General features: G+C 39.4%; 3 protein-coding genes and 2 long non-coding RNA genes across 8 annotated transcripts; 3 read left to right on the top strand and 2 right to left on the bottom strand.

Annotated features, from left to right (window-relative positions):
* Positions 1 to 971: 971 nt before the first annotated feature.
* LOC103448111 (DIS3-like exonuclease 2) lies at positions 972 to 7,051 on the top strand. 3 transcript variants are annotated; one of them, XM_008387349.4, is made up of 7 exons: positions 972 to 1,604; positions 2,185 to 2,576; positions 2,723 to 2,776; positions 2,893 to 2,961; positions 3,190 to 5,427; positions 5,857 to 5,928; positions 6,015 to 7,051. In XM_008387349.4, exons 1-7 carry the CDS (start codon positions 1,493 to 1,495, stop codon positions 6,396 to 6,398), a joined length of 3,321 nt encoding a protein of 1,106 aa, XP_008385571.3. In that variant the 5' UTR covers positions 972 to 1,492; the 3' UTR covers positions 6,399 to 7,051. The 3 variants fall into 3 exon arrangements, with proteins under 3 accessions (XP_008385571.3, XP_008385572.3, XP_070683290.1); XM_008387350.4 differs by having other exon boundaries at positions 1,050 to 1,604; positions 2,188 to 2,576; XM_070827189.1 differs by having other exon boundaries at positions 1,271 to 1,862.
* A 1,922-nt stretch (positions 7,052 to 8,973) lies between these two features.
* LOC103448108 (uncharacterized) lies at positions 8,974 to 11,062 on the top strand. Its single transcript, XM_008387348.4, has 6 exons — positions 8,974 to 9,149; positions 9,230 to 9,368; positions 9,496 to 9,597; positions 9,789 to 10,200; positions 10,298 to 10,391; positions 10,540 to 11,062. The coding sequence occupies exons 1-6, from the start codon at positions 8,979 to 8,981 to the stop codon at positions 10,975 to 10,977; spliced, it is 1,356 nt and encodes a 451-aa protein (XP_008385570.3). The 5' UTR covers positions 8,974 to 8,978; the 3' UTR covers positions 10,978 to 11,062.
* On the bottom strand, positions 11,051 to 13,592 carry LOC103448110 (uncharacterized). Its single transcript, XR_531159.4, has 3 exons — positions 13,194 to 13,592; positions 12,752 to 12,852; positions 11,051 to 11,550 (listed from the first exon to the last, which is right to left on the bottom strand). It is a non-coding gene; the product is annotated as an uncharacterized lncRNA (long non-coding RNA).
* LOC103413103 (uncharacterized) lies at positions 13,276 to 23,934 on the top strand. Of its 2 annotated transcripts, none has more exons than XM_070827186.1 (4): positions 13,276 to 13,597; positions 14,178 to 14,246; positions 22,707 to 22,923; positions 23,528 to 23,934. In XM_070827186.1, exons 1-3 carry the CDS (start codon positions 13,415 to 13,417, stop codon positions 22,899 to 22,901), a joined length of 447 nt encoding a protein of 148 aa, XP_070683287.1. In that variant the 5' UTR covers positions 13,276 to 13,414; the 3' UTR covers positions 22,902 to 22,923; positions 23,528 to 23,934. The 2 variants fall into 2 exon arrangements, with proteins under 2 accessions (XP_070683287.1, XP_070683288.1); XM_070827187.1 differs by lacking the exon at positions 23,528 to 23,934 and adding an exon at positions 23,351 to 23,391.
* LOC139198431 (uncharacterized) lies at positions 20,988 to 21,356 on the bottom strand. The gene is made up of 2 exons (XR_011583904.1): positions 21,224 to 21,356; positions 20,988 to 21,133 (listed from the first exon to the last, which is right to left on the bottom strand). It is a non-coding gene; the product is annotated as an uncharacterized lncRNA (long non-coding RNA).
* Positions 23,935 to 24,199: the final 265 nt, after the last annotated feature.

Below are 24,199 nucleotides of genomic sequence, written 5' to 3'. Positions count from 1 at the left end.
ATTATTAAACTTACACTAGTATACTAAGATCATCTCTAACCTTTTGGTTTAACTTAAACTTTAGGTTTTAAACTAACACAATCTTTCTCTAATGGTTGGACCTAAAATAAGTTTTGGGTTAAAACAAAAAGTTTGGGCAATTTTGACCCAAAATTTAGGCCATGGTTAAAAGGATGTTCCACCAAAATTTAGGTTTTAAATTAACCCAAATCATTCTCCAATGGTTTGGTCTAAAATAAGTTTTGGGTTAAAATCTAAACTTTTGGTAATTTTAAATTATTAAATACATTAAATCCAATGACTAAGATGAATACGATCAAATTTAACGGTAAAAAAGAGAGAACTAACGACCTAAAATTAAATCCAACAGCTAGAACAATTGAACAAAAAATTTAAGTCAAAATTCATCAAAAAACTCTATAAATACATGTTTTATGATCTAAATATTTTAGGTCAAAATGCCTAAAAATAAATTATGATAATCTACATAAATTTTATTTTAAAAAAGTTACTAAAAAAAACATTTAGCCTAAATTTATTTTAAAAAAATCTCAGCCTAAAATTTTAATTTCAAAATCATGGGAGCAAAAAAAAAAAAAAAAGTTGTGGTTTAAAACTTAAATTTTCTGGATTAAAATTGTTAAAGTTTTAACCCAAAGGTTGAAGATGATCTAAATAATATTGTAAATATTAAATTCAAGCTATGTGATTTCACAATGGGTAATGTTAGGGAGACCAAATTTTTTAAATCAAATTTATAAACTAAATGATATGGCTGCTGATGATTGAATTATTACCTAAATATTAATTAACGAACTTATTTTTTATTGATAACACATAATTTAATTTACAAATACAATTTAAAATTTTAATCTCCTTAATCTTATTTGAATATATAAATATCAGTATCACACACATTCAAATTATTGTCAACCACCAACCAAAATTTCCAAAAAACAAAAATCAAAAGCAAAGAAAAAGAAGCGAGAAAAGAGAAGCAAAAGCAGAGAGAGAGAGAGAGAGAGAGAGAGAGAGAGAGAAGGAAAGGAAAGGAAAACGACAAAGGAATCGAAAGTCGGCGCCTCATGTCTCGTTTAGCTTAGCCGACCAATCATCACGTCCTTTTCCCCTCCCCCCACCAGAGCCACCCCTCCTCCCCTCCCCTCCCCTCGCACTCCCTCCCCTCCCCTCTCCCCTCCCCCTCTCTCTCTCTCTCACTCCTCTAACACTCTCTGTTCTTATAAAACCCTAAATCCCTCTCTTCCCTCTCGTTTTCTTCTTCTTCTTCTTCTTCTCCTTTTTTGCGTTTTATTTTATTTTTAACTAATTTAATTCCTCTGTATCTGTCTCTCTGCGGTTTCTTCCGTATATATTTTTTCCCAATCGGAAGTCGCCCCAATTCTATTCAGATCTTCCCCAAAAGATCTTATCTTTTTTGGGTTTTAATTTCTGGGTTTATTTGGAATTTGGGTTTTTTTTTGTTCTTTTAATTATGAAAGACGCGGTTGTTCAAGCGGTGGTTAAAAGGGTTGAAGACGGCGATAAGGAGAAGAAGAAGAAGCGCCGACCCAATCGCCGATCCAGACAAAATAATTCCACTTCAGGTACTTTGATCAATTTCCCATTTTTCTCACTGAGCAAAGATTAAAATTTTATTTTAATCACTGGGTTTTGATGGTGCAATCTGGTTTTTTTGAATTAGTTAAAATAGAAAGGTGATTTCTGTGTGTTTTTGGTATTTTTCTTCTTGTGTTTTTGTGTTGTTTCTGTTTATCCCTTATGTCACTAGCCTATTGGTGCTGTTTGGCTGCTGGGTAATCTAAGTCCTGGTCAAGGAGTGGGATTATCCTGCAAATGCTAAGGTAATCACTGCCTGATTGGATAAATTTGGAGTTTGAGGTAATCACTGCCTGATTGGATAAATTTGGAGTTTGATGGAGATATCTACTGCTCTCTCGAATAATAAGTGCAAATTAATCAGATAATATTATAAATATATATATATATATATTTTTTTTAGGAAAAGCTTAGTGGGTTATATTCATTCTTAGCAGTGAATATCTTTCTGAATTTTGTTTCTTAAGCTTATGTAAAGCATTATTTTGATTTGATTTGTTCTTTTTCTATTCTATATCTTCGTTGTGTTCTTTGGTTCTGAATTTTATTTTTTCTGTTTAATTGCAGCAGCTAGTCCGAGAACTGAAGTATCTGAGTGCCTGGCAAATGGAAGAATTTCTAATCATGTAACCACATCCTTGAAGCAACCTCAGTTAGACATGCATCCTCCATATGAGCACGGAATGATAAAAGCATCTAATTTGGCCTTCAATTCATTGCCAACGATGCACATCAATGAACAAGTCAACCACGAGGATGTGCAAATTTTGGTAAATCAACATTCTCTCCCATGTGATCCTGCTGGAAGATTTATTTCAAATTCTTGTCCTGAACCTGTGGCTTGTGGAGGATCGCCTGGAATGTTCAAGGATTTCCCTCCTCATCACACTGAGAGTTGTGCTCGAAGAAAATGTTTTACTTCACACTGGCCCATGGAGGCTGTTAATGACGCTCTAGAGGTATATTTATTTGGTCGTAATTTGTGTTTACTCATTTTTCCATGGAATCTGTTTACTTATTAATCATTATATATGAACCTGTTTGAAGTTGTATGGTTGCCGAAGAAAATGATCACTGTGACTCATTTATTATGTTATTTTTTCAGAAAGGTGATGCTTTTAAAGCTTTGTTTCGAGTCAATGCACACAACCGATTGGAGGTTTGTGATCTTATTCTCTGTTTATATTTGGATATGTTCTGTGGGGTTAGTATTTCCCAATGCTTCACTATCATAACTTTCTTATGTAGTATGCATACTGTGTTCTATGCTCGTAGGCCTATTGCAAAATTGATGGTGTACCAACAGACATTCTCATTGATGGACTTGCTGAGCAGAATAGAGCTGTAAGTCTGGAATTATTTTCTTTTACATTCTGCATCTTCACTTGGAAACCTTTTGGCTTGTTTGCCTTTTCGTCTACTATACTTTAAAGGAGTTGATAGCCTCATTATTTTACTGGATCACATAGCCTTCATGATTTCTATGTATTTATTTTATGGTGACATTCTTTTTTGTTGGGAATACAGTTCAATGAGCTCACAATTGATTGGCATTGACTTTTTTATATTTAGATGGAAGGAGACATTGTGGCGATTAAGGTTGATCCTTTGGCGTTATGGATGAGGATGAAAGGATCAGCTGGGACTTGTACCAGTTCTGCACTGGTGGAGGATTTTAACTTACCACAACAAGCTAATGAAATTTCTGGTCTCAACTGCAAAGGTAAGGCTAAGGTAGACGAGGTGGATTTGTATGCTAATGGTAGAAGAAGCCTGCTTCCTGAGAGGGGCTCATGTCCTCAGGAAAGTACTTATCCTGGTGAATCTATTACTTCAAACCCAATTGGACAAACAAGTTATGATCATGTTGCTGGGAGGTACCCCTCGGCTTCAGATTTTTTACAAGAAGGTTCTCATGGTGAGCAGAATGAAGTTGCAGTTGCAATAGAGAGGATATGTGCCATGATCAGTTCATTCCCTTCAAAACGACCAACTGGCAGGGTCGTTGCTATCATTGAAAGGTCTCCACGTCGAGACTCTGTTGTTGGTTTCCTTCATGTTAAGAAGTGGATTGCTTACAGGGAAGTTTGCAGAAACGATATGGGAAAGAACAAAAATGCATCATTTTCTAGTGATGAGTACATTCAGATGATCCCAACTGACCCAAGATTTCCGAAAATGGTGGTCCTTGTGAGAACCCTGCCTGATTCAATCAAGAAGAGATTGGAGAATGGTGATGAGTCAATTGAAATGGAGTTGTTTGCTGCCCGAATAGATGAATGGGATGAGGAAAGTTCTGCTCCCCAAGCTGTCATCTTGAATGCTTTTGGCCGGGCAAGCGAAGTACAGCCACAAATTGAAGCAATTTTATTCCAAAATTCAATTAATTCATCAGATTTTTCTCATGAATCACTTTCCTGTCTTCCTCATCTCACGTGGGAGGTGCCTCAGGAGGAAATCAAAAGTAGAAAGGATCTTCGAAACCTGTGCATATTAACCATCGACCCTTCAACTGCTACTGATCTGGATGATGCACTCTCAGTTGAGAAATTATCCAACGGAATTTTCAGAGTTGGTATCCACATTGCTGATGTGTCGTATTTTGTTTTGCCCGATACACCGTTAGACGAAGAAGCTCAATCTAGATCAACAAGTGTGTATATGTCACAGCGGAAATTACCAATGTTGCCTCCTTTGCTCTCAGAGAATATTGGTTCGCTTAACCCAGGAGTAGAGAGACTAGCATTTTCAATTTTCTTGGACATCAACTATGTTGGGGATGTTGTTGACCGATGGATTGGCCGCACTGTGATAAGATCGTGTTGCAAACTTTCTTATGAACATGCTCAGGAGATTATCAATGGGAAACTTAATTTGGAAAGTTCTAACATTTTAGGAAAGGGTTTTCCTCAGTTGCATGGCCATTTTGAATGGTCTGATGTAATTAGATCTGTTAAAGATCTTCTTGAAATTTCCAGAGTTTTGAAGGAGAGGAGGTTTAGTGATGGGGCTCTTCAGCTTGAGAGCTCTAAAATTGTTATTCTGTTTGACGAATATGGAGTTCCATATGATAGCATGTATTCTGAAAGGAAGGACTCAAATTTTCTTGTCGAGGAGTTTATGCTTTTGGCAAATACAACAGCAGCTGAAGTCATATCTAGAGCTTTTCCTGAGAGTGCATTATTGCGGAGGCACCCAGAACCTAATATGCGCAAACTCAGGGAATTTGAAGCATTTTGTTCTAAGCATGGTTTGGAATCGGATACGTCGTCTTCTGGGCAGTTCCAGCAATCATTGCTGAGAATCAGGGAAGAGCTCAAGGATGATTCTGTTCTATTCAATATTCTTATGAGTTATGCTACAAAACCAATGCAGTTGGCTTCTTATTTTTGCAGCGGCGAATTAAAAGACAGAGAAAATGATTGGGGTCACTATGGACTTGCTGTTCCTTTGTACACTCATTTTACGTCTCCACTGCGTCGGTATCCAGATATTGTGGTGCATCGCACGCTGGCTGCAGCCGTAGAGGCAGAGGAGTTATTTTTGAAACATCGGAGAATGTTGAATAATTTTAGTAGGGGGGATGAAGTTAAAATGAGATGTTTCACTGGTATTTATTTTGATAAGAATGTTGCTGAATCCTGTGAAATCAAGGAAGCACTATCGGCTGCAGCAATAAAGCATAGAGTTCCCTGCTCTGAAATGCTTGCTGATGTTGCTGCTTATTGCAATGCAAGAAAGCTGGCTAGTAGACATGTCAAGGATGCTTGTGATAAGCTCTACATGTGGGCCCTGCTGAAGAAAAAGGAGGTACGGTTGTTTTCTACTTATACTTTCTGAGTTATATTTAAATGTTAAATCTCTGTTTTCATTGTTACTCTTTAGCTGGAGGGCAGCGTGCTAAGAAATTTTGCCCCTCATTTCCATCATCTGTAACCTGATATAGAATGACATTTCTGTAGTTTTATGTGCCATTACAAGTAATGACTCCCATAATAGACCAACTGTGCTGTCTCGTATTGACCATAGCATTATCTGACTTCATATAATGGTGTTGCCAGACCCATTGTGTCCTCTTTTTATGCGACCCTTCTCTTGATTCTTTTCTAGCTGAGCTAGGTGGTTTGAATACAAGCAGTCCCATTGTTCTTTGGTGCTGCCTTCATTTTGCATTTACGCTTTAGGTGTTTTAGTTGTGTCTTCTGTACTTAATGTCTGGCTGTCATTGATCGGTTGCAGATTGTATTATCAGAAGCAAGAGTATTGGGTGTGGGGCCTAGATTCATGTCCATTTATATTCACAAGCTTGCTGTAAGTAGCTGTTTTCAGTTGTGTAATTTTTATGCGACCATAGCATGGGAATCCATGTGCAATTTACTGTTACTAAATGTCTTCAGGTTGAACGTCGAATATATTATGATGAAGTTGAAGGCTTGATGGTAGAATGGCTTGATGCTACATCCACATTGGTGCTGAATTTATGTTCTAACAGACGCTCGCACAGGAGAGGTAGTCCTGGTAAGTGGAGGGCGCTTGAAGATGTTGCCTTGGTTGTAAGACCTTATGACCTCAAAGCTGAACTAGGTGGAACTGGTAATAGTTCTAAAGAGGGTGCCGTGGTCCAAGATGTTGGCGTAGCCACCCATAGTGAAATTGATGCAGTCGTTTTCCCCCTTACACTGCGTGTTCTTTCAACATTTCCTGTAGTGCTTCATGCAATCGGGGGGGATTATGGACCCGTTGATATTGGGGCAAGGCTGTACGTGAGCTCATATCTCTGATAGATTGGGTTTTGAACTGGTTAACCTAGTTGCCGATGGTTGGAACTTACGGAGATGAATGGATAACGGAGCTTTGGAATTGGTTGACCTACTTATTACAGATGAATGATAACAAGGCTCTTCTTGGAAATGGGCAGGTTCTGTTGTAGATAGGACGTTAGTGTATAGTCCGGATAGAGTTTAAGAAAAGTAATAATTTTCGGTTAGATCTCCGCTGATGCTCTATGGGTTATCTCATGCCGAAGCGTTTTGTGGGAGGGTGTTGATAATGGTAGAAGGGGTGGTGCGTCTTAGTCTGTGTCGTTGGCTTATAGCCGCTGTTTTTGATAGAGCTGCTTGCTGGAATAGGCCTCTGTTTTTGCCGGCCAGTCTCATCCAGTGTAACTCGGTGAATGTGTCCCGCCGACGTCTGGCGTTTCGACACCGAGTTTCATAAGCCAAATTTGTGGGTTTAATTTTCTCTGTTTGTAGGTATTTCCTGGATTGCTGCCCAATAAGGTTTTTGGCTTTGGGTGGCCAGGATTAGGGGTAATGACCTGGGTTTGTTCTAGTGACATAAATGTGCGTGACTGGCAGTCTCCAGTTGATTCATATGAAAGCACAACACTTGTGTGATTTACATTTTCTTTAAATAATATGATTCTTCACATTAAGTTGATGTAGACCAAAGGAGCAATGAGAGCCAATCTTCTACATGGACTCTCTGTAGCTTTTATCATTAATGGACATGTGTTAAGTTTACGACAGTAGAGCTAAGGACATCAAAGTTAATGGACGAGTCAATCAATGATAGAAGTCATTGGGAGACCACACAACCTGAGTGCAAAAGATTTGAACTCGCAAGCAAACATTACTAGGGTTTGTTACTAAAACAAAAAGTGGTTTTCATGCACTATTTTTAGCTGCTCAACATATTTTTATTTTGGGAATTGTTATTGGCACTCTAAATTTTTCATTCTACACTCAAAACCTTTTATATTTAGAAAGAAAAATATACTTATGAGGAGTAGAATGAGATTTTTTGAGTATTAATAACACTTTTCTTTATTTTTGGTCGTCATATTAAATAAATCAAATTGAAATAAAGGAATATAATTAAATGTGGGTGCATGAGAAGTTAAAAATGGTTTTTATTTATCATTTTCCTTAAAAATTATTTCGTACATCTTAGATATTTAGTTGGTCAAACGACAAAATTTGAGGCTGATAACAAAATGACAAAATTGCACATGATTATAGGTTGTACAAGCGTTCTCTAGATAAGCACACGTTAAGTACTTCTTAATAATTTACTTTTAAGTGCTATTTTAGAAAACATTTTGATTTATATTAAGTACTTCTTAATAATTTACTTTTAGGTGCTATTTTAGAAAGTATTTTGATTTATATAAGAAGTTTCAATGTTTATACAATAAAAGTACTTCTAGTAGAAACACTTACGAGAATAAACAATTCCAAATTAGTCATAAGGTCATTTCCAACCGAAGGGTCTAAAGGGTCAGAAGGCCGAAAATAATTTGAAAATCGTCTCAAACCGAGGACTAGACCAGAGGGCTCGTGGGCCCCACGAAATCTGAAAGGGCCAAAGGGTTGGCCACTAACAGCCAACCAGCTAGCCCGGGCTGGCCAGAAATTCATAGCAATCCTGTCGATTATAACCGACAGGAGAATATTTAATATAAATACATTCTTGTCGGTTATAACCGACAGGATTGCTTAAAGAAAAATTTGAATCCAACGGCTAGCTGACGTCAGCTAGCCGTTATTTTTGAATTTTTTTTTACAGTTTTATTTATTTACAAAAATTTTCCTATAACTTCTTTTTTTTTTCTATAACTTCCTATAACTTTTGTTTTACAAAATTTGTTTCATATTTTTTTAAAATTCTATTTTTTTTCCTATAACTTCTATTTCACAAAATGTGTATACTATTTTTTTTTAAATTTCATTTTATACAACATTAAATTAAATTAAGTAACATGAAACAATAAATTAAGTGGTATTTATTAAATAATAAATTATGTTTTGCCCTCGATTGGAGATTGTTTTTTGTGATAGGGCTAAAACGAGCCCTATTGCCCTTTGGCTCTCGGTTGGAGATGAAGACAAACATGATCCTGTACTGTTCATTAAAATATTAATATCTTGGAGAACCAGATAATTAAAACGAACCATTTGGCCAGCCTTCGGTTGAAGATAGCCTAAGAGCTTCAATATGCACTCAAACTCTTGAGTTCAATTTCCTGGATCCGTAATGCCGCTTGTATGCAAAATAGTCCATCCATTTCCTTTTGTAACAGTGTGGTTCAATCTAGAACCTTTCATTTTCCTACCAATTCTTATTTAAAAGTTATAGAATTAGTTTTTGCAATAAAAATTATCATTTTTGTCTAATAAAATAATTTTCTTATTTTATAGTATTGAATGATACGAAAAATTTACAATTAAACTTTTTAGTTAAATATCTATAAATTTGATAATTTTACATAAAATTCGTACTACTAACTCAGCACTTGTAAATAAAGTGTTTTTTTTTCGAACGATATAAAGTGCTTTTTTTTTTTTTTTGGTAACTATATAATGTGCTTTTTTAGTATACTTAAGTTGGCCGATTGCGCGGCGAAAAGAGAGAAGAAGATGGCGTCAGCAATCGGATGGTACGGACCGCTCATCGACTTGTCCAAGGCGGCGCTTCACGTTGGCGATTACGTTCAGCTCGTCGTCTACGTCCACCGAACGACTCCTCTTCAGGTGTCGTACTTCCGCTATTTTCTTTCTTTTTTTTTTTCGTTATTTATTTTTAAAAATTAAAATTTTTGTTTTTCCAAAAGTATAAATTAGCGAAAGGCGGAGAGGTGATCCGAACCGACATCCAAGTCGGCGATGAGACGAGGCCCTTCTTCTCCGTATCCATTTGGCAGAAGCCAATCGGATCCATGGCCGTAGCCGGCGACGTCGTTTTGTTACAAAGTGAGCGAAGCTCCAACACTTACTAATTATTATTATTAGTGATTAATAATCCAGTTTAATTTTGTTAATCAGTTTGTTTGTTTTTTTTTCTTTTTTTTTAAATTTTATGGTTAATTTGATTCAACAGATGTGAAGATAACGAAATATGGTGATGTTGTTGAGGCCAGAACCCACCAGTATTCATCCCTAAAATGTCTACTCCACCCCTACGAATCCATCCTTACAAAGGGTATGATAGTAATTTTGTAGCAAGCGTTACGTTTAGAAACAGTTATCACACTATCAATCGGGATCTTGCATTCAATCAAAGAATGATTTTGATTGATAGTAAGACCACATAACATATCAGACACTACGATAAAAGATAATACGTGGTCGTAAATTTTGGAGACTACATTCAAAGACTGCTTTTACATTCAGGGGTCAATGACTTGATAGAGGAGTGTAGAGATGGGGTAGCAACAAAGGAAAAGCTTAAAAGGGTAGTGGAATGGGTGAAGAAGAGGAACACTCAAGAGCTCCATGGATGTCAACTGCAGGAGGGAAAACTCTTGCGAAACTGGAAGCCTCCGGAGGAGAGGAAACAACCCGAGGACTGCTTCTCGCTTTTGCAGTTATCGAGTCTAACCACTTCTTGCAAGGCGCTCTTTTACGCGTCTGTTGCTGAAATTTTTCTGCCCTTCAACTCAACATCTCATGTTCAATGCGAGTCCTTGGATAAGGAGGACATGTTTGTTAGTAGGAGACTGTATAAAGCAGGTGATGGTGGTTTGGCGAGAGATCTCATTTGCACAGGCTGCCAGCTTTGTGGTTCTCCTCTGGAGCTCGACAGGTATGAATCGAGATCGGATTACCATACGCTTTGTTTCCATTGCAAGATAGAGATGATTATGGGTTGATGGCGAATGTTTTGGTGCCCTTTGTTGCAGCGAGAACATGTTTAAGCAGAATGCAGTAGCACTTTACTGTTCAGAAAGCTCGAACCACCTTCATGTCATAGGCTCCATATACAAGCCCTTCATGGTAGGGATTTGTTTTCCCACTGTTCAACTTTCATGTTGTTCGAATTCAGTTTACGCCAACTATTCCCCATGATTTGTTCCAATCTGATTGCTTTCTGAGTTCTTGTTTGTTAAATACATGTTAAACACGGGTGTTCTCTTTACTGCAGCTATATGTGTGGGATGAATCGGATTATGCGCCGCTCCTGGTCAGAAACAAGGCCGCAGAGCTCTTGTTCGGGAACATCAAGGCTGAAAGAGTCTGTTCGTGGTGGGAAAAGCAAACCGGACAAGATGATTCAAAAGATGTCCCAACACATTCTAGTCTAAATGCAGAAGCGGCCTGGCAACCTAAAGCGGCTGAGGGAGGTGTTCTGGTTTCTTGTTCAGCAGATGGAGACAAGAAGAGCTTGGAATCGAAGGGAACACATTGTTTTCCGGAAACTATGCACTTCTACAGTATTTGGTTGATTCTTCTGAAAACAATGCTGGAGAAAGGAAAGAACAGCCCTTTGAAATTCGAGGTTGATGTAAATGCCGGTTTAGACAAGGAAAATGGGAGGTTTGAAATGGTTTCTGTACAGTTGCCATGCTTCGAAACCAAATAATCTTCACTCTTATTGTTTCTCCAGAAGAATTAAGAGTTTCTTTTCGTAATTATACATCGTATAAATCACAACATTTGCTGCTAAACACCTTTAAAGTGATTTTTCATTCAGTTATTTCCCAAGATAGATAAAAACAGAGCAATTAGAATTCTCTGCTTCGAATGATTAACTCATGGAATCGCCGCCATGCGATGGAGATTAGACATGACGTCATATCATTGACAACTTTCGCGTGATTATTAACTCATGAAAAAGGGAAACAAACAGTAAAGCAACTTGATGAGAAAACTGACAGCAGCGAAAGACGAGTGTACCGGCCATATGCTTACGAGTTAAAACTATGACTCTGCCCCAGTCTCAGCAAAAGAAGCATCAGTTGCACTAGTTTGCGCTTCTAATAGCTTCGCTTGGCGTTCTGCATGTTCTCTTTCACATTGAGTGATCCCCATAATAATATCGAGCATAGTACCTGTTGTGCCGAAGAACACAAGCGGAGCTAGAGATTTCCTTTTTATCCCCACCGGAATTGCTAGTAGAGCCCCTGCCACTGAGAATACCCAAGTGCCCATTGCACTGCAGATAATGAGGTACACGGTATTACTCAACTGTCCCTTAAGGTAGCAAATAAAACAGGGTAGAGCTAAAGCGGGAAAGACAGTATCTACGATGACAAAGAGAAATACGCCTATATTATGATTTTGACATTGTATAATGAAGCTGATCGATGAATTGCTGGTTCAGCCAGATGACATCCAGAATGTAATAATAAACGTATCTTGATATCTTGGTTATGAATGTTCATTTTTATCAGGGAGGGGTAATAAAGGAAAGAAAATCACCTTTCTCTTTCAAGAAACAGCATCAGCATGGATCAATAAAACAAGCAATACAATGAAAAAGAAAAGCAAATCTCTGCAGATTGCAAACCATAAAAAAGTAGAACGGAAGAAAGCAGCATGGGTCATTGTGAAACATGTTCCGAACACCTGTACAAATCTCAGTAGATAGGTCTAAATCCTCGATGCTAGAAAGAAGTTGTTAATGTCAATTGTAGAAGAGTATAAATATCCTGGTTTATAACAAAACCAAGCAGTTTAAAAGAAAATTGGTGATCTCCTTGCTCTGCGGAGATTTGTTAACCTAATTTGCAATAACAAATTGTTTGATGTTCTTTTTGACAGGTGAACACCGATAGGTATGAGATTAACCAAAACTCTGGTGATGTAACAAACAAAACCGTCACACCGGTTGATGCTACCATAAACTGATAAACATAAGTATTCACAATACTGTCAAAGATAAGCTTTCGATATATTAATCATGAATTGTGTCATGATCCAGTATTTGAAGTAAATTTCACTAGAAAACAAGTGGCACCCTCAAGAGCTGAAGAAATGGTTTTCTTTTTGGGTCTGCTGCAGCCGAAGAAATGGCAGAATGTTCGTAAACAAAGTTTAAAAAACCAATAAACCATGATCAAACAGGTAGAATGCATTTAAATCTTAGCTCATTTCACCATATCCATAAGCTTCGAATGAACTCCTAATTTCCTGATGTCTTATTATGAATATTCGAAAACAATCTGCAGTCAGTGTTGTACTAAATGGGCCAAAAAACTGAAACTTCAAAGACAATTGAACACGAAATTATCCCCTAACATTACTTCTGCAACATCAGTAGCGATCCGCAAACATAAAAAAAGTATAGATTCAAGCACAAAGCAGAAACAAGAATGTTAAATAAAATCAAAGGAAGGAAGAAAGATTAAACTGACTTGGCCACTGAGCAATCCTCAAGCTGCTTCACAGTCTCTTGGCTTCCCATTCCTCTCTGGTTTCAGCTGCAAGCAATCCACTTCAATCCTGTTTCACTCTTCTGTCATTTCGACAAAGCGACGTTTTAAACTATCTAATCTTTATGGACACGGAAATTCAAACTTAAATACAATGGCGGGCACACTGCCTTGACCAACCGGCCTAACCCACATCCGCTCGCACTTTAGTCAGTTCAAAAACTAAACTTTGTCTTCCCCATTTTACTAAATTTTAGAGTTTATGAAAGAAATGAAGCTTAATGCTGGATATTGTTAATCACCAAAACCCTAGAGAAACTGTAAAACCCCAAATCAAAATCAAAACCCTAAACCCTGAACAAAAAGCAATTCAATTTTGAAAATTCCAAAAATACCCATTGAAATGCAAGCAAATGGAGCTCACCTGATCAGACACGGAGCCGGGAAGACGAAGAAGCTTTCGTCAAAATCCTCAAAGAGTGAAACTACGATTTTATGCCCCTGAACCCGATTCGGGTCCTTGGTTTCATGGGCCGGATCGTTCCGGGTCGGGTTTATTCTCAAACTCAAAAAGCCCAAAAAGACCGGCCCGCCTGATATAAAGGAGTTTCAGTCTTTTAAGCTTAACAGGGGAAGAGGGGAGGGATGATGAGAGGTGTAGGAGGTCCTCTTCTATGCATTGGCGATCTGCTGAGCGACGTGGGGGGGGGGGGGGGGGGGCGGGGAGAGGCAGTTGCTTCGCCACCACCGCAACAACATGAGCCCTCGCCGTCGTCTTCGTCTGTTTCCAGCTCCGCTCAGAGCTTGGACCTCATCAAGTTGTATCAGGTTTACAGTCTCATTTGCTTTTTTTATTCGCTTTTTGTGAATTGCAAAATCAGGTTGGTGGTAAGGTGGATTTTTCAGATATTGTATTCTTTTTTATAGGAAGATGGATCATGAAAGTGTAGAACTTACATGTGAAATTTATTGCTCGTTTGGGATTGTTTTGAAAAAAATCATAGTACTTTTATTAGAAACACGTGTGAGAATTCATAAACGTATTTCCTAGAATTGTTTTTATTAGAAATATGTTGAAGTTTTTATTAAAAAAACGAAGTGTTTTCATTAGGAACACACATCTGAGAATTCATAAATGCGCTTGCTAGAAGTGCTTTTACTAGAAACACGGTCAAAAATTTTGTTAATAAAAGTGCTTTTACGACCCACAAGCAATTTTAGGTCTTTCTTCCAAACTTAGTCCCAAACAGGCCTTTTGACTTTTGAGATCATGGGCTAACTTCGTACATTTTGCTAAACTTTTGCCGCTCTGAAAGAGCTGAGTTTTCTGCGTCTTGAAAAGTAGTTTTGCATTTCTATTATTGTTGTTTTTGAGTGTTCCTTACTCCATATTCTATCTTTCTTCTAGGAGAACTATGAGCAGTTGAATGAGGCGCTTGGCGGTACCGACCACTCATGGGCAGCTCTTACTTTGAAGGTGATGGATGATCTTTATAAGAATGTTTGAATGACATATCTATAGATTCTGCGATACTTTGACACAGAAAGGAATCCGGAACGGAATGATTTTGAATATTGATTTATTAGTAAAAAGCCGTCTCCTACATTTGAATTGCTGAAATAAGAACTTTATGTGAGAGTCGAAGCCCCAAAGGGAGAATTGGGAATTTTTCTCATAGGGGATCAGAGTGGTTTTCCTTGGAGATGCAAAATCCGCCTGCCGGGTTTTATCAATTTGCAAATTCTTCCAAGGTTAGTTAAAATAATGAAATTGGCTGATATTATGACGATACTAGGTAGTATAGATATCATTATGGGAGAAGTTGATCATTGAAATGATAATTGATACACCGGAAGTACAAGATATCAATTCTTTTTCTTGATTAGAAGTTTTAAAAGAGGTTTATGGAACTCTGTGGGTTCTTGTTCTTATTTTGACTCTCATAGTGGGAATCAACTCTTGTCCATGTTTTGAAGAATGGATTCTTGAATCCCATTGAATCTAAGATACAATATTTGGTTTACGGTATGAGGGAAAGGCGTGTATATGTGATATTAGACATTAACTAGGTATATATGAACGAAAGATATATCTAATTTGTCCTAATTTAGATAGGGATTCCAATGGAAGTCCTTCCGTTTTAGGATGATTAGTGTTCCACTTCTTCTTACCACGCTATTAATTGTTCTCCATAATTTGTGCAGTGTCTAGTATGCTTTGTAACATTTAGAAACTTTCTTGCATGGTATACATTTTAACTCCGCCTATGTAAGTTTATCTTACATTGCCGGTCCCAAGCCCGGGTAAAGGAGGAGGGGGAGGGCGTCAGGTAGTCGACAGCCGGCACTCCACAATTACGTCGAATCCTTATGAAAATGAATTCAGAACGAAATCGCGCTAAAGCTAGGGCGTCACCCGTAAGTGGCGCGCTGTGTGGCCCGAGCACAGTGATAAGTGAGCAAGGGTCGCTGTATCTCCATAGGCACCCGGATGCAGTGTTAAATGAGCAAGAGGGCCATAGAAACTTCTTTTCGAACGACTCCACTCAAAGTTGTTTGGGAGCATATGCACCTATCAACTTTACACGGAACACACAAAAGAAGTACTTTGATTCCATTGGACGGGGGAGGGTGAAGAAGCTAGGACAGAAGGGTAGAGTTCAGGAGAGCAGAATGCGTTTAGGAACGTGGAATATAGGAACCTTAATGGGAAAATCTATGGAAGTAGTGGAAGTTATGGTGAGGAGAAGGATAAATATTATGTGCCTACAAGAAACTAAGTGGGTTGGTCTTAAGGCAAAGGATCTAGAAAACTCAGGGTTTAAACTTTGGTACTCGGGCACAAATAGAACGAGAAACGGTGTTGGCATCATCGTGGACAAGACCTTGACACAAGATGTTGTAGATGTCAAGAGGGTAGGAGATAGAATCATGGCAATCAAGATTGTAATAGGACAAGAACTTATCAATGTGATTAGTGCGTACGCACCTCAAGTAGGGTTGGATATGAGTTCGAAGGAGAAATTTTGGGAAGACCTTGGAGACTTGGTGCAAGGAATTGCTCAGACGGAGAAGTTATTTATAGGAGGAGATTTAAATGGACACGTGGGCAGGGAGACAGGCAACTATGGAGGTTTTCATGGTGGCCATGGTTTTGGGGAGAGAAACGAGGATGGGGAAGCTATCTTGGATTTTGCAATGGCATATGATCTCTTCTTAGCCAACACCTTCTTTAAGAAGAGAGAAGAACATGTGATCACCTACAAGAGTGAGTCGTCAAAAACACATAGATTTTCTTCTAATGAGGAAAGGGGATCGTATAACTTGTAAGGATTGCAAAGTTATACCAGGAGAGAGCGTGGCTAATCAACATCGCTTGTTGGTGATGGATGTACATATCAAAAAAGTGAGAAAAAAGAACAAGACTTGGAAGTGCCTAAGGACTAGATGGTGGAATCTAAAAGAAGAAAAACAAGTCATTTTCAAAGAGAAAGTAATCACCCAGTGTGTGTGGGATAGAGAGGGGGAAGCTAGCCAAATGTGGGATTCCATGGCTAGTTGTATCCGAAAAGTAGCAAAAGAGGTATTAGGAGAGTCAAAGGGCTTTGCCACACACCAAAAGGAATCTTGGTGGTGGAATGAGGATGTACAAACAAAGGTGAAGGCTAAGAAGGAATGTTGTAAAACCTTATACAAGGATAGGACCGATGAAAATGGTGAAAGGTATAGAAAAGCGAAGCAAGAGGTGAAGAAAGCTGTGAGAGAAGCTAAGTTAGCGGCTTATGACGATATGTATAAGCGACTAGATACCAAAGAAGGAGAGTTGGATATCTATAAACTAGCTAGAGCAAGGGAAAAGAAGACAAGGGACCTAAACCAAGTGAGGTGCATCAAGGATGAGGATGGAAATGTTCTTGCTACAGAGAACGCGGTTAAAGATAGATGGAGAGGTTATTTTCATAATCTTTTCAATGAAGGACATGAAATGAGTGCTTCTTTAGGGGAGTTGAGTAACTCAGAAGAGTGTAGAAACTACTCTTTTTATTGTCGAATCCGGAAGGAAGAAGTGGTTGTAGCTTTGAAGAAGATGAAGCATAGAAAAGCAGTAGGCCCAGACGATATACCAATCGAAGTGTGGAAAGTTTTGGGAGAGACAGGTATAACATGGCTCACTGACATTTTCAATAGGATTTTGAAAACGAAGAAGATGCCAAATGAGTGGCGAACGAGCACTTTGGTGCCTATCTACAAGAATAAGGGCGACGTACAAAATTGCATGAACTATAGGGGTATTAAGCTAATGAGTTATACAATGAAGCTCTGGGAGAGAGTCATTGAGCATAGATTGAGGCAAGAGACACGGGTTTCGGACAACCAATTCGGGTTCATGCCAGGGCGCTCAACCATGGAGGCAAGCTATCTCTTACGAAGATTGATGGAAAGATATAGAGATGGGAAAAAGGATTTACACATGGTCTTTATAGATTTGGAAAAAGCGTATGATAGGGTCCCAAGAGACATTCTTTGGAGGATTTTAGAGAAGAAAGGAGTACGAGTAGCATATATCCAAGCTATAAAGGATATGTATGAAGGAGCAAAGACTGCCGTAAGAACTCATGAAGGACAAACCGAAAGCTTTCCCATAACTGTAGGATTACATCAAGGCTCATCCTTAAGTCCTTACCTTTTTGCGTTGGTAATGGATGAGTTAACAGGACATATTCAAGATGATATTCCTTGGTGTATGCTTTTCGCAGACGATATAGTGTTGATAGATGAAACTCAGGAAGGGGTAAATGCAAAGCTTAACCTTTGGAGAGAAGTGTTGGAATCTAAAGGTCTTCGCCTAAGCCGATCAAAGACAGAATATATGGAGTGCAAGTTCAGTGCAAATGGAAGCCAAAACGAGTTAGGGGTGAGGATCGGAGATCAAGAAATACCAAAGAGCGATCGTTTTCGTTACCTAGGATCTATCTTGCAAAAGAACGAAGAATTAGATGGAGATCTCAACCATAGAATACAAGCTGGATGGATGAAGTGGAAGAGTGCATCCGGCGTGTTGTGTGACCGCCGTATGCCACTGAAGCTCAAGGGAAAATTTTATAGGACGGCAATAAGGCCGGCGATGCTGTATGGCACAGAATGTTGGGCAGTGAAGCATCAACACGTACACAAAATGGGTGTAGCGGAGATGAGGATGCTTCGTTGGATGTGTGGGCACACAAGAAAGGATAAGATTAGGAATGAGGATATCCGGGGTAAAGTAGGAGTAGCCGAAATTGAAGGAAAGATGAGAGAAAATCGGTTATGGTGGTTTGAACATGTGCAAAGAAGGCCTACTGACGCTCCGATTAGAAGATGCGACTATGGGACAGAGGTTCAGGGCCGAAGGGGTAGAGGAAGACCTAGGAAAACTTTGGAAGAGACTCTAAGAAAAGACTTAGAGTACTTGGATCTAACGGAGGACATGACACAGGACCGAGCACAATGGTGTTCAAAGATTCATATAGCCGATCCCACTCAATGACTTGGATTTTCCAAGTCTCCAACCGAGAAGTTTTCCTCACTCGGGAAATTAAGGGAATACTACCTCAACCTACATGCTCCACTCACAAAGCTTTAACATACAAGCTTCAACAAAAGAAAATTCAGAGAACTTAGCGAAGAAGGCTTTGGTGTATTTAACACAATACGTTGAAATGAAGGAAAGCTATTTATTGATATCCCCGATAAGTCACAAATATGTACATATACATGAGTCAAAATAAACAAACAAGAGGGAGCCTTCACAAATGTTGCTTAGGAGAAGTCTCAGCAGTCGGTAGAGCCCCAGAAAGAGCAGGCACTGAAGGGGGATCATTTGGAGCCTTAGTACTGGACAGAACCCTAGAAGGAGGAGGCAGCAGAGGTTGATCATTTGGAGCTTCATTACGCGGTACAGCCCCAGAAGACGAAGGCAATAAATGCCTTTGGAACAAACCCACAAATCTCTGATGATCAAGTAAAACCTGACCATCAGATTCCTTCATCTGGTCAAGCTTCCTCTTCATGTTTGTAGCATAGTCATGTGCGAGCCGGTGCAACTGTTTATTCTCATGCTTGAGCCCTCTAATCTCCTGTTTGAGACTCATCACTTCAGCCGCCAATGATTCAACTTGGCAGGTTCGAGCAAATAGGCGTTGGGCCATGTTAGACACAGAACCTGCACACTGAACACTGAGAGCCAGAGAATCCTTAACAGCCAACTCATCAGACCGTTTGGAAAGTAGTCTGTTATCTTTGGGAGTGAGAAGGTTCCTGGCCATTACCGCAGCGGTCATATCATTCTTCATCACGGAATCCCCAACGGTAAGAGGACCAGTAGGGGAGACGAAGGATGGGCGCCATATGTTGTCTGGAGAAGGCGTGGCTGCCTCTTCAACAAGGTTCAAGTCAAAACGACGGTCGGAGGGGCCAGACATTTTCAAAGGTGTTGAAGAGAGAAGAGGTCGGACAAATCAAGATCTTAGAAGTGCAAGAATGGAGCTTCTACTGGTGGAGATTCAAGTGTGCTTTGGAACTTAATGCCAGCCTCTATAAAAATCTGCACTCGACGGAGCTTCAGAAATCGAAGAGGCGTTTGCTTTCTCAAAAGCTGGGCTGCTCAGAGACCACGAGACGTTTGCTTTCTCAAAAGTTGGGCTGCTCAACGACCACGAAGGCCGATCTCAGAAATCGAAGAGGCGCTTGCTTTCTCAAAAGCTGGGCTGCTCAGAGACCACGAGGGCCGATCTCAGAAATCGAAGAGGCACCTACTTTTCCAGCCTTGTCAGCACCTGTTAGCTTTGCGGAAATTATGGGCATTATGTCGAAGATTTCTGGTGAAGTAGAAAGCACATGAATCTTACTGTTCAATCACCCACTTCCCACACGCAACATTAGCTCATGGGTACCACAGATAACTTTGCCAAAGTTCTCTGACAAAGTTGAGACACGTGAAGCTTGCAGCTCCCACTACACCGCTCTGACCAAGAAGGGTAAAAGAATAGCAAAGAAACAGCACTAACAAAGTTTAGACACATAAATTTTGAAGGTCTAGCTACCATATTATTACCCACAAGGGTAAAGGAACAGTACCACTGCTGGATAATTGGAAAGTCCCTGTGTGTCAACCTCTGTGCTTCGTGGCAAGATAGACTAGCAAACATGCCCAACCTTTTCTCACATTCGAGAAAACACTCCCAACAAGATTGCTTGCTCCAAAATCGAAGAGGCACCGCCCTCCGAATCTCGAGAGCCAGACTCCCAACATGATTACTTTCTCAAAAATCGAAGAGACACCGCTCTCCGAATCTCGAGAGCCAGACCCCTAGCAGGATTGCTTTCTCAAAAATCGAAAAGGCATCGTTCTCCGAATCTCGAGAGCCAGATCTCCGACAGGATTGCTTGTTCGAAAACCGAAGAGGCACCACTTTCCCAACTTCAAGAGCCGGATCTCCTTGGATAAAGCTTGTCTGTAATCTTTACACGCAACATCAGCTTTCCAGATACCACAGACCACTTTTTCAAAGTGCTCTGACAGAGTTAAAACATGTGAAGCTGGCAGCTTCCACTACCGTGTTATGATCAAGTAGGGTAAAGGAATAGCATTACTACTTGTTGTTAGGGAGACTCCTATATATGTTGACCTCCATCCCCAACAGACAGGCAGACCTGCAAAAATGCTCAACCCTTCCTCATATTTGAGAGGGCACTCCCAAAGAAGCCTTTCAAAATATTCAGCTTTCTTTCCCCCCGATAATACCTCTGCAAACAAGCTATACTAGAGCAAGAATATCTCATATCATCAGGGTTAAAAGCAAGAGTATCCCATATCATGTTTTTTCCCTGTCTTTTCCTTTGGCCTTGTTCTTACCTGCAAGACAAGGAGAAAGAGAGCAATCAGTCAACACTTGGAATCAAGCTTCCAGTCAGGAACTGACTGCCTGGAACCCCTTAGTTGATTACTTACCTGACATTGCTCTCGAGTACTCATCTTCAACATCTTATGCTTCCAGGGAAGATACCGCATCTGCCTGAGGAACATATAGGGCAAGTGAGAAGGATACAAAGAAGCATGTGGAGACAAGCGTAACAGCACACGTGCCGATACATCCACTACTTTGTCAAAAGCAAAAGTATCCCATATCAGCAGGGTCGAACATACTATAGATTTGATGGACTTGTTTTGACCCTCAAATTCTTCAGTCGGCCTTATACTCTGGAGGAAACCAGAAAACCCTCCAGCCCAGTTCAAGAATAAGCCTGTGGAAAGTTACTTCTTCAAAAGCAAAAGTATCCCATATCATCTCTTCTCATTTTTCTTCTCTTTATCCTTCATGCTGCCTGCAAGATAGGGAGAATGTGAACAATCAGTCGGAACTCGAAATCAAAGTTCTGATCTGGGACTGATTGCTTGGAGCTCTGATTGCTTACCTTGTCTGTCACCTCTTTCAGCAGATCCCCTAGCTCGGCGACTTGGAGGACTCCTACTACATGGTTTGTATCGCGCTTGACCAAGCCTGAAACTACAAGTAAGCTTCAAGTGAAATTGATACATTACCTTGTGCATCTCCACCAGTTAAAGATACCACCCCTGGATGGAGGAAGAATACTTCCAGAGAAGATGCCACATCTACCTACGAGACAGATAAGGCAAGTCAAGACGATACCACACTCCGGAACTTAGAAGTTTCGTGATTACGAGATCATTCTCCCACAATATTTCCTAATGTCATTTGTATTAAATCATTCACTTGTACTCACTAAAAGAGAGCTTGAACCAATGTACTTGTGTAAACCCTTCACAATTAATGAGAACTCCTCTATTTCGTGGACGTAGCCAATATGGGTGAACCACGTACATCTGGTGTTTGCTTTCCTATCTCTATCCATTTATATACTTATCCACACTAATGACCGGAGCAATCTAGCGAAGATCACAAAAAACGACCGTTTTCGCTACCTAGGATCTATCTTGCAAGAGAACGGAGAATTAGATGGAGATCTCAACCATAGAATACAAGCTGGATGGATGAAGTGTAAGAGTGCATCCGGCGTGTTGTGTGACCGTCGTAGGTCACTGAAGCTCAAGGGAAAATTTTATAAGACGGCAATAAGGCCAGCGATGTTGTATGGCACAGAATGTTGGGCGGTGAAGCATCAACATGTACACAAAATGGGTGTAGCGGAGATAAGGATGCTTCGTGGGATGTGTGGGCACACGAGAAAGGATAAGATTGTGAATGAGGATATCCGAGGTAAAGTAGGAGTAGCCGAAGTTGAAGGAAAGATGAGAGAAAATCGGTTACGGTGGTTTGGACATGTGCAAAGAAGGCCTACTGACGCTCCGGTTCGAAGATGTGACTACGGAACAGAGGTTCGGGGCCGAAGGGATAGAGGAAGACCTAGGAAAACTTTGGAAGAGACCCTAAGAAAAGACTTAGAGTACTTGGATCTAACGGAGGACATGACACAAAACCGAGCGCAATGGCGTTCTAGGATTCATATAGCCGACCCCACTTAGTGGGAAAAGGCTTTGTTGTTGTTGTTGGTATACATTTTATTATATGGGTTCGGATGTGGGGGGATGTACATTCACATGATTTTAGAAGTTTGAACTTTGGAATTCTTCCAAGGTAACTTATAAAGAAGATGGGGGGATATGCATCTTTGTGCGTAGACGTTGAGGCATTGGTTTCTCCTATATCCTAATCTGTTTCCAAAAGGTTGTTCACTTGAGCAAACTCATTTGTAAACACTAGTTGGACTTTACCTGTGTAATTCTTTTGTTTTACGTTTCCATGAATACTCATTTGTCTTGTAGATTTTCCTTTGTTTATTTAGGGTAGTAGTATCTTTTCTGCGACTCATAGTATGGTGTAAAGATTCTGAACTGTTTATCTTTTATTTATTCCAGTTATGCAGTGCTCTGCAAACTGCAAGCAAGTTAGTTCAATCAACAAACTCTAATGTCATGTTGTTGTCGGAGAAGGTTGGAGAGCTTGCGGGAGTTGTCAAGAGGGCAGATTCTGCCATGGCTGCAGCAAGGGTCGTCCATGGTTCACTAAACAGAAAGGAAGTACCACTTGATAGCAATCAAAACGCCAAATGATCTATGTCTTGTCGAGAACAAGGTTAGTAAATTCAATCACGGGAAAAAGTCTGAAAAATATGGAGTCTTAGAAACTGCAGTGTTTGCTTTAGTGTTAGAATATTGTCTTTTCCTGTACTTTTCTTGATAGTGTAAAAGATATAATATCAAGATGCAAACTCTAATTCTGAGTAGCGACACTAAATGCCATGTCAAGAATTGTATGCGTGATTAAAATAATAAACCTTTGGATTTTTTGCTTCATTTTCACAACAAAAGGAACTTATAATCATGTAATAGGAGTAAGAAAGCTGACTAGTCTGACACAAAAAGGGAGATGTAACAATCAACTGTGCATCTGTGATGGATAGAAATCATAGAACAGATCTCTCTCTTGCTTACTTCCTGAGATGACTCATCAAATAGAGAGTTTTTGTTTCTACGGTTTTAAGATCTATTCCATCACACAGGTCCTCAGCTCGCTTACTTGATATTATTTGTGAATCGACAGGTTTGTAAGAATCTGTCTTGATATTATCATTTCAGCAGTTATTGGTTCTTACATTCGTTTTTACCATCTGTTGCCTCAAAGAGCTCTATTGTAGAATATAGCATTGACAGTCTCATTGCGTTGGCTATTTTTTCAGTTAAATGACTGCAAGCTGCGTTGACGGATCTGAAGCAGGGACATCATTGCCGCGATGAATGTTGTTTAGAAATCTGTAGATTGTTGTTTCTTGTCCGAGAAATGTTCGAGTAGTGTAGTGGTGTTTTCTGCTCCGAATGTGCTTGCAGCGCGGTAGTACACTGTCGGGGATTCTATAGACTCGGCCGAGTTATATTTGTTTAAAGCCCAAATCTATAGCAACAACCCATAACAAAACGAAACCCAAATTCAGTTCAATTTCCTAGTCTTGTTAAAACACTCTACAAATTTTACCAACCTCTTTAATTCAGCAGAATTTTGATACATTTTCGTTCAATTTACCGCGTTGAAGTTTTGTTAAAAGTGTGACATTAAGGCCATTCATTTGATGTAATAGCTTTTCGAATACTTTTTTTGGTTAATTTTTTTTTTGATTTAATGGAAGGGCAATGTTAATTGTTAATAATTATTTAATGTATTATCTATTTAATCAATAACAGAATCCAATGAATGTCGCAATCAACCTAAGAGAGAAGTGATCTAAGTGTTAGATCAAAGGTACATTTCTCTTTATTATGTTCATTTCTAAAATGTTCCTAGCCATAGGATTGTCAACTGGACATTGGTAATCCGTTAAGGCTAATATGTGTTATGTCAACTCAATTGGGAGTAT

Source organism: Malus domestica, chromosome 08, assembly GCF_042453785.1.
Source record: "Malus domestica chromosome 08, GDT2T_hap1".
NCBI lineage: Eukaryota > Viridiplantae > Streptophyta > Magnoliopsida > Rosales > Rosaceae > Malus > Malus domestica.
The sequence above is the reverse complement of the archived record's forward strand: the minus strand, read 5'-3'. Positions and strand labels throughout refer to the sequence as shown.

Coding starts and splice junctions, on each gene's coding strand:
- LOC103448111 (XM_008387349.4), top strand. CDS start 1,493: ATGAAAGACGCGGTTGTTCAAGCGGTGGTTAAAAGGGTTGAAGACGGC. Junction 2,777..2,892: donor ATGCACACAACCGATTGGAG/GTTTGTGATCTT, acceptor CTATGCTCGTAG/GCCTATTGCAAAATTGATGG. Junction 5,428..5,856: donor CCCTGCTGAAGAAAAAGGAG/GTACGGTTGTTT, acceptor GATCGGTTGCAG/ATTGTATTATCAGAAGCAAG.
- LOC103413103 (XM_070827186.1), top strand. CDS start 13,415: ATGATGAGAGGTGTAGGAGGTCCTCTTCTATGCATTGGCGATCTGCTG. Junction 13,598..14,177: donor ACCTCATCAAGTTGTATCAG/GTTTACAGTCTC, acceptor TCTTTCTTCTAG/GAGAACTATGAGCAGTTGAA. Junction 14,247..22,706: donor GGGCAGCTCTTACTTTGAAG/GTGATGGATGAT, acceptor TATTTATTCCAG/TTATGCAGTGCTCTGCAAAC.
- LOC103448108 (XM_008387348.4), top strand. CDS start 8,979: ATGTGCTTTTTTAGTATACTTAAGTTGGCCGATTGCGCGGCGAAAAGA. Junction 9,150..9,229: donor ACCGAACGACTCCTCTTCAG/GTGTCGTACTTC, acceptor TTTTTCCAAAAG/TATAAATTAGCGAAAGGCGG. Junction 9,598..9,788: donor CGAATCCATCCTTACAAAGG/GTATGATAGTAA, acceptor TTTTACATTCAG/GGGTCAATGACTTGATAGAG.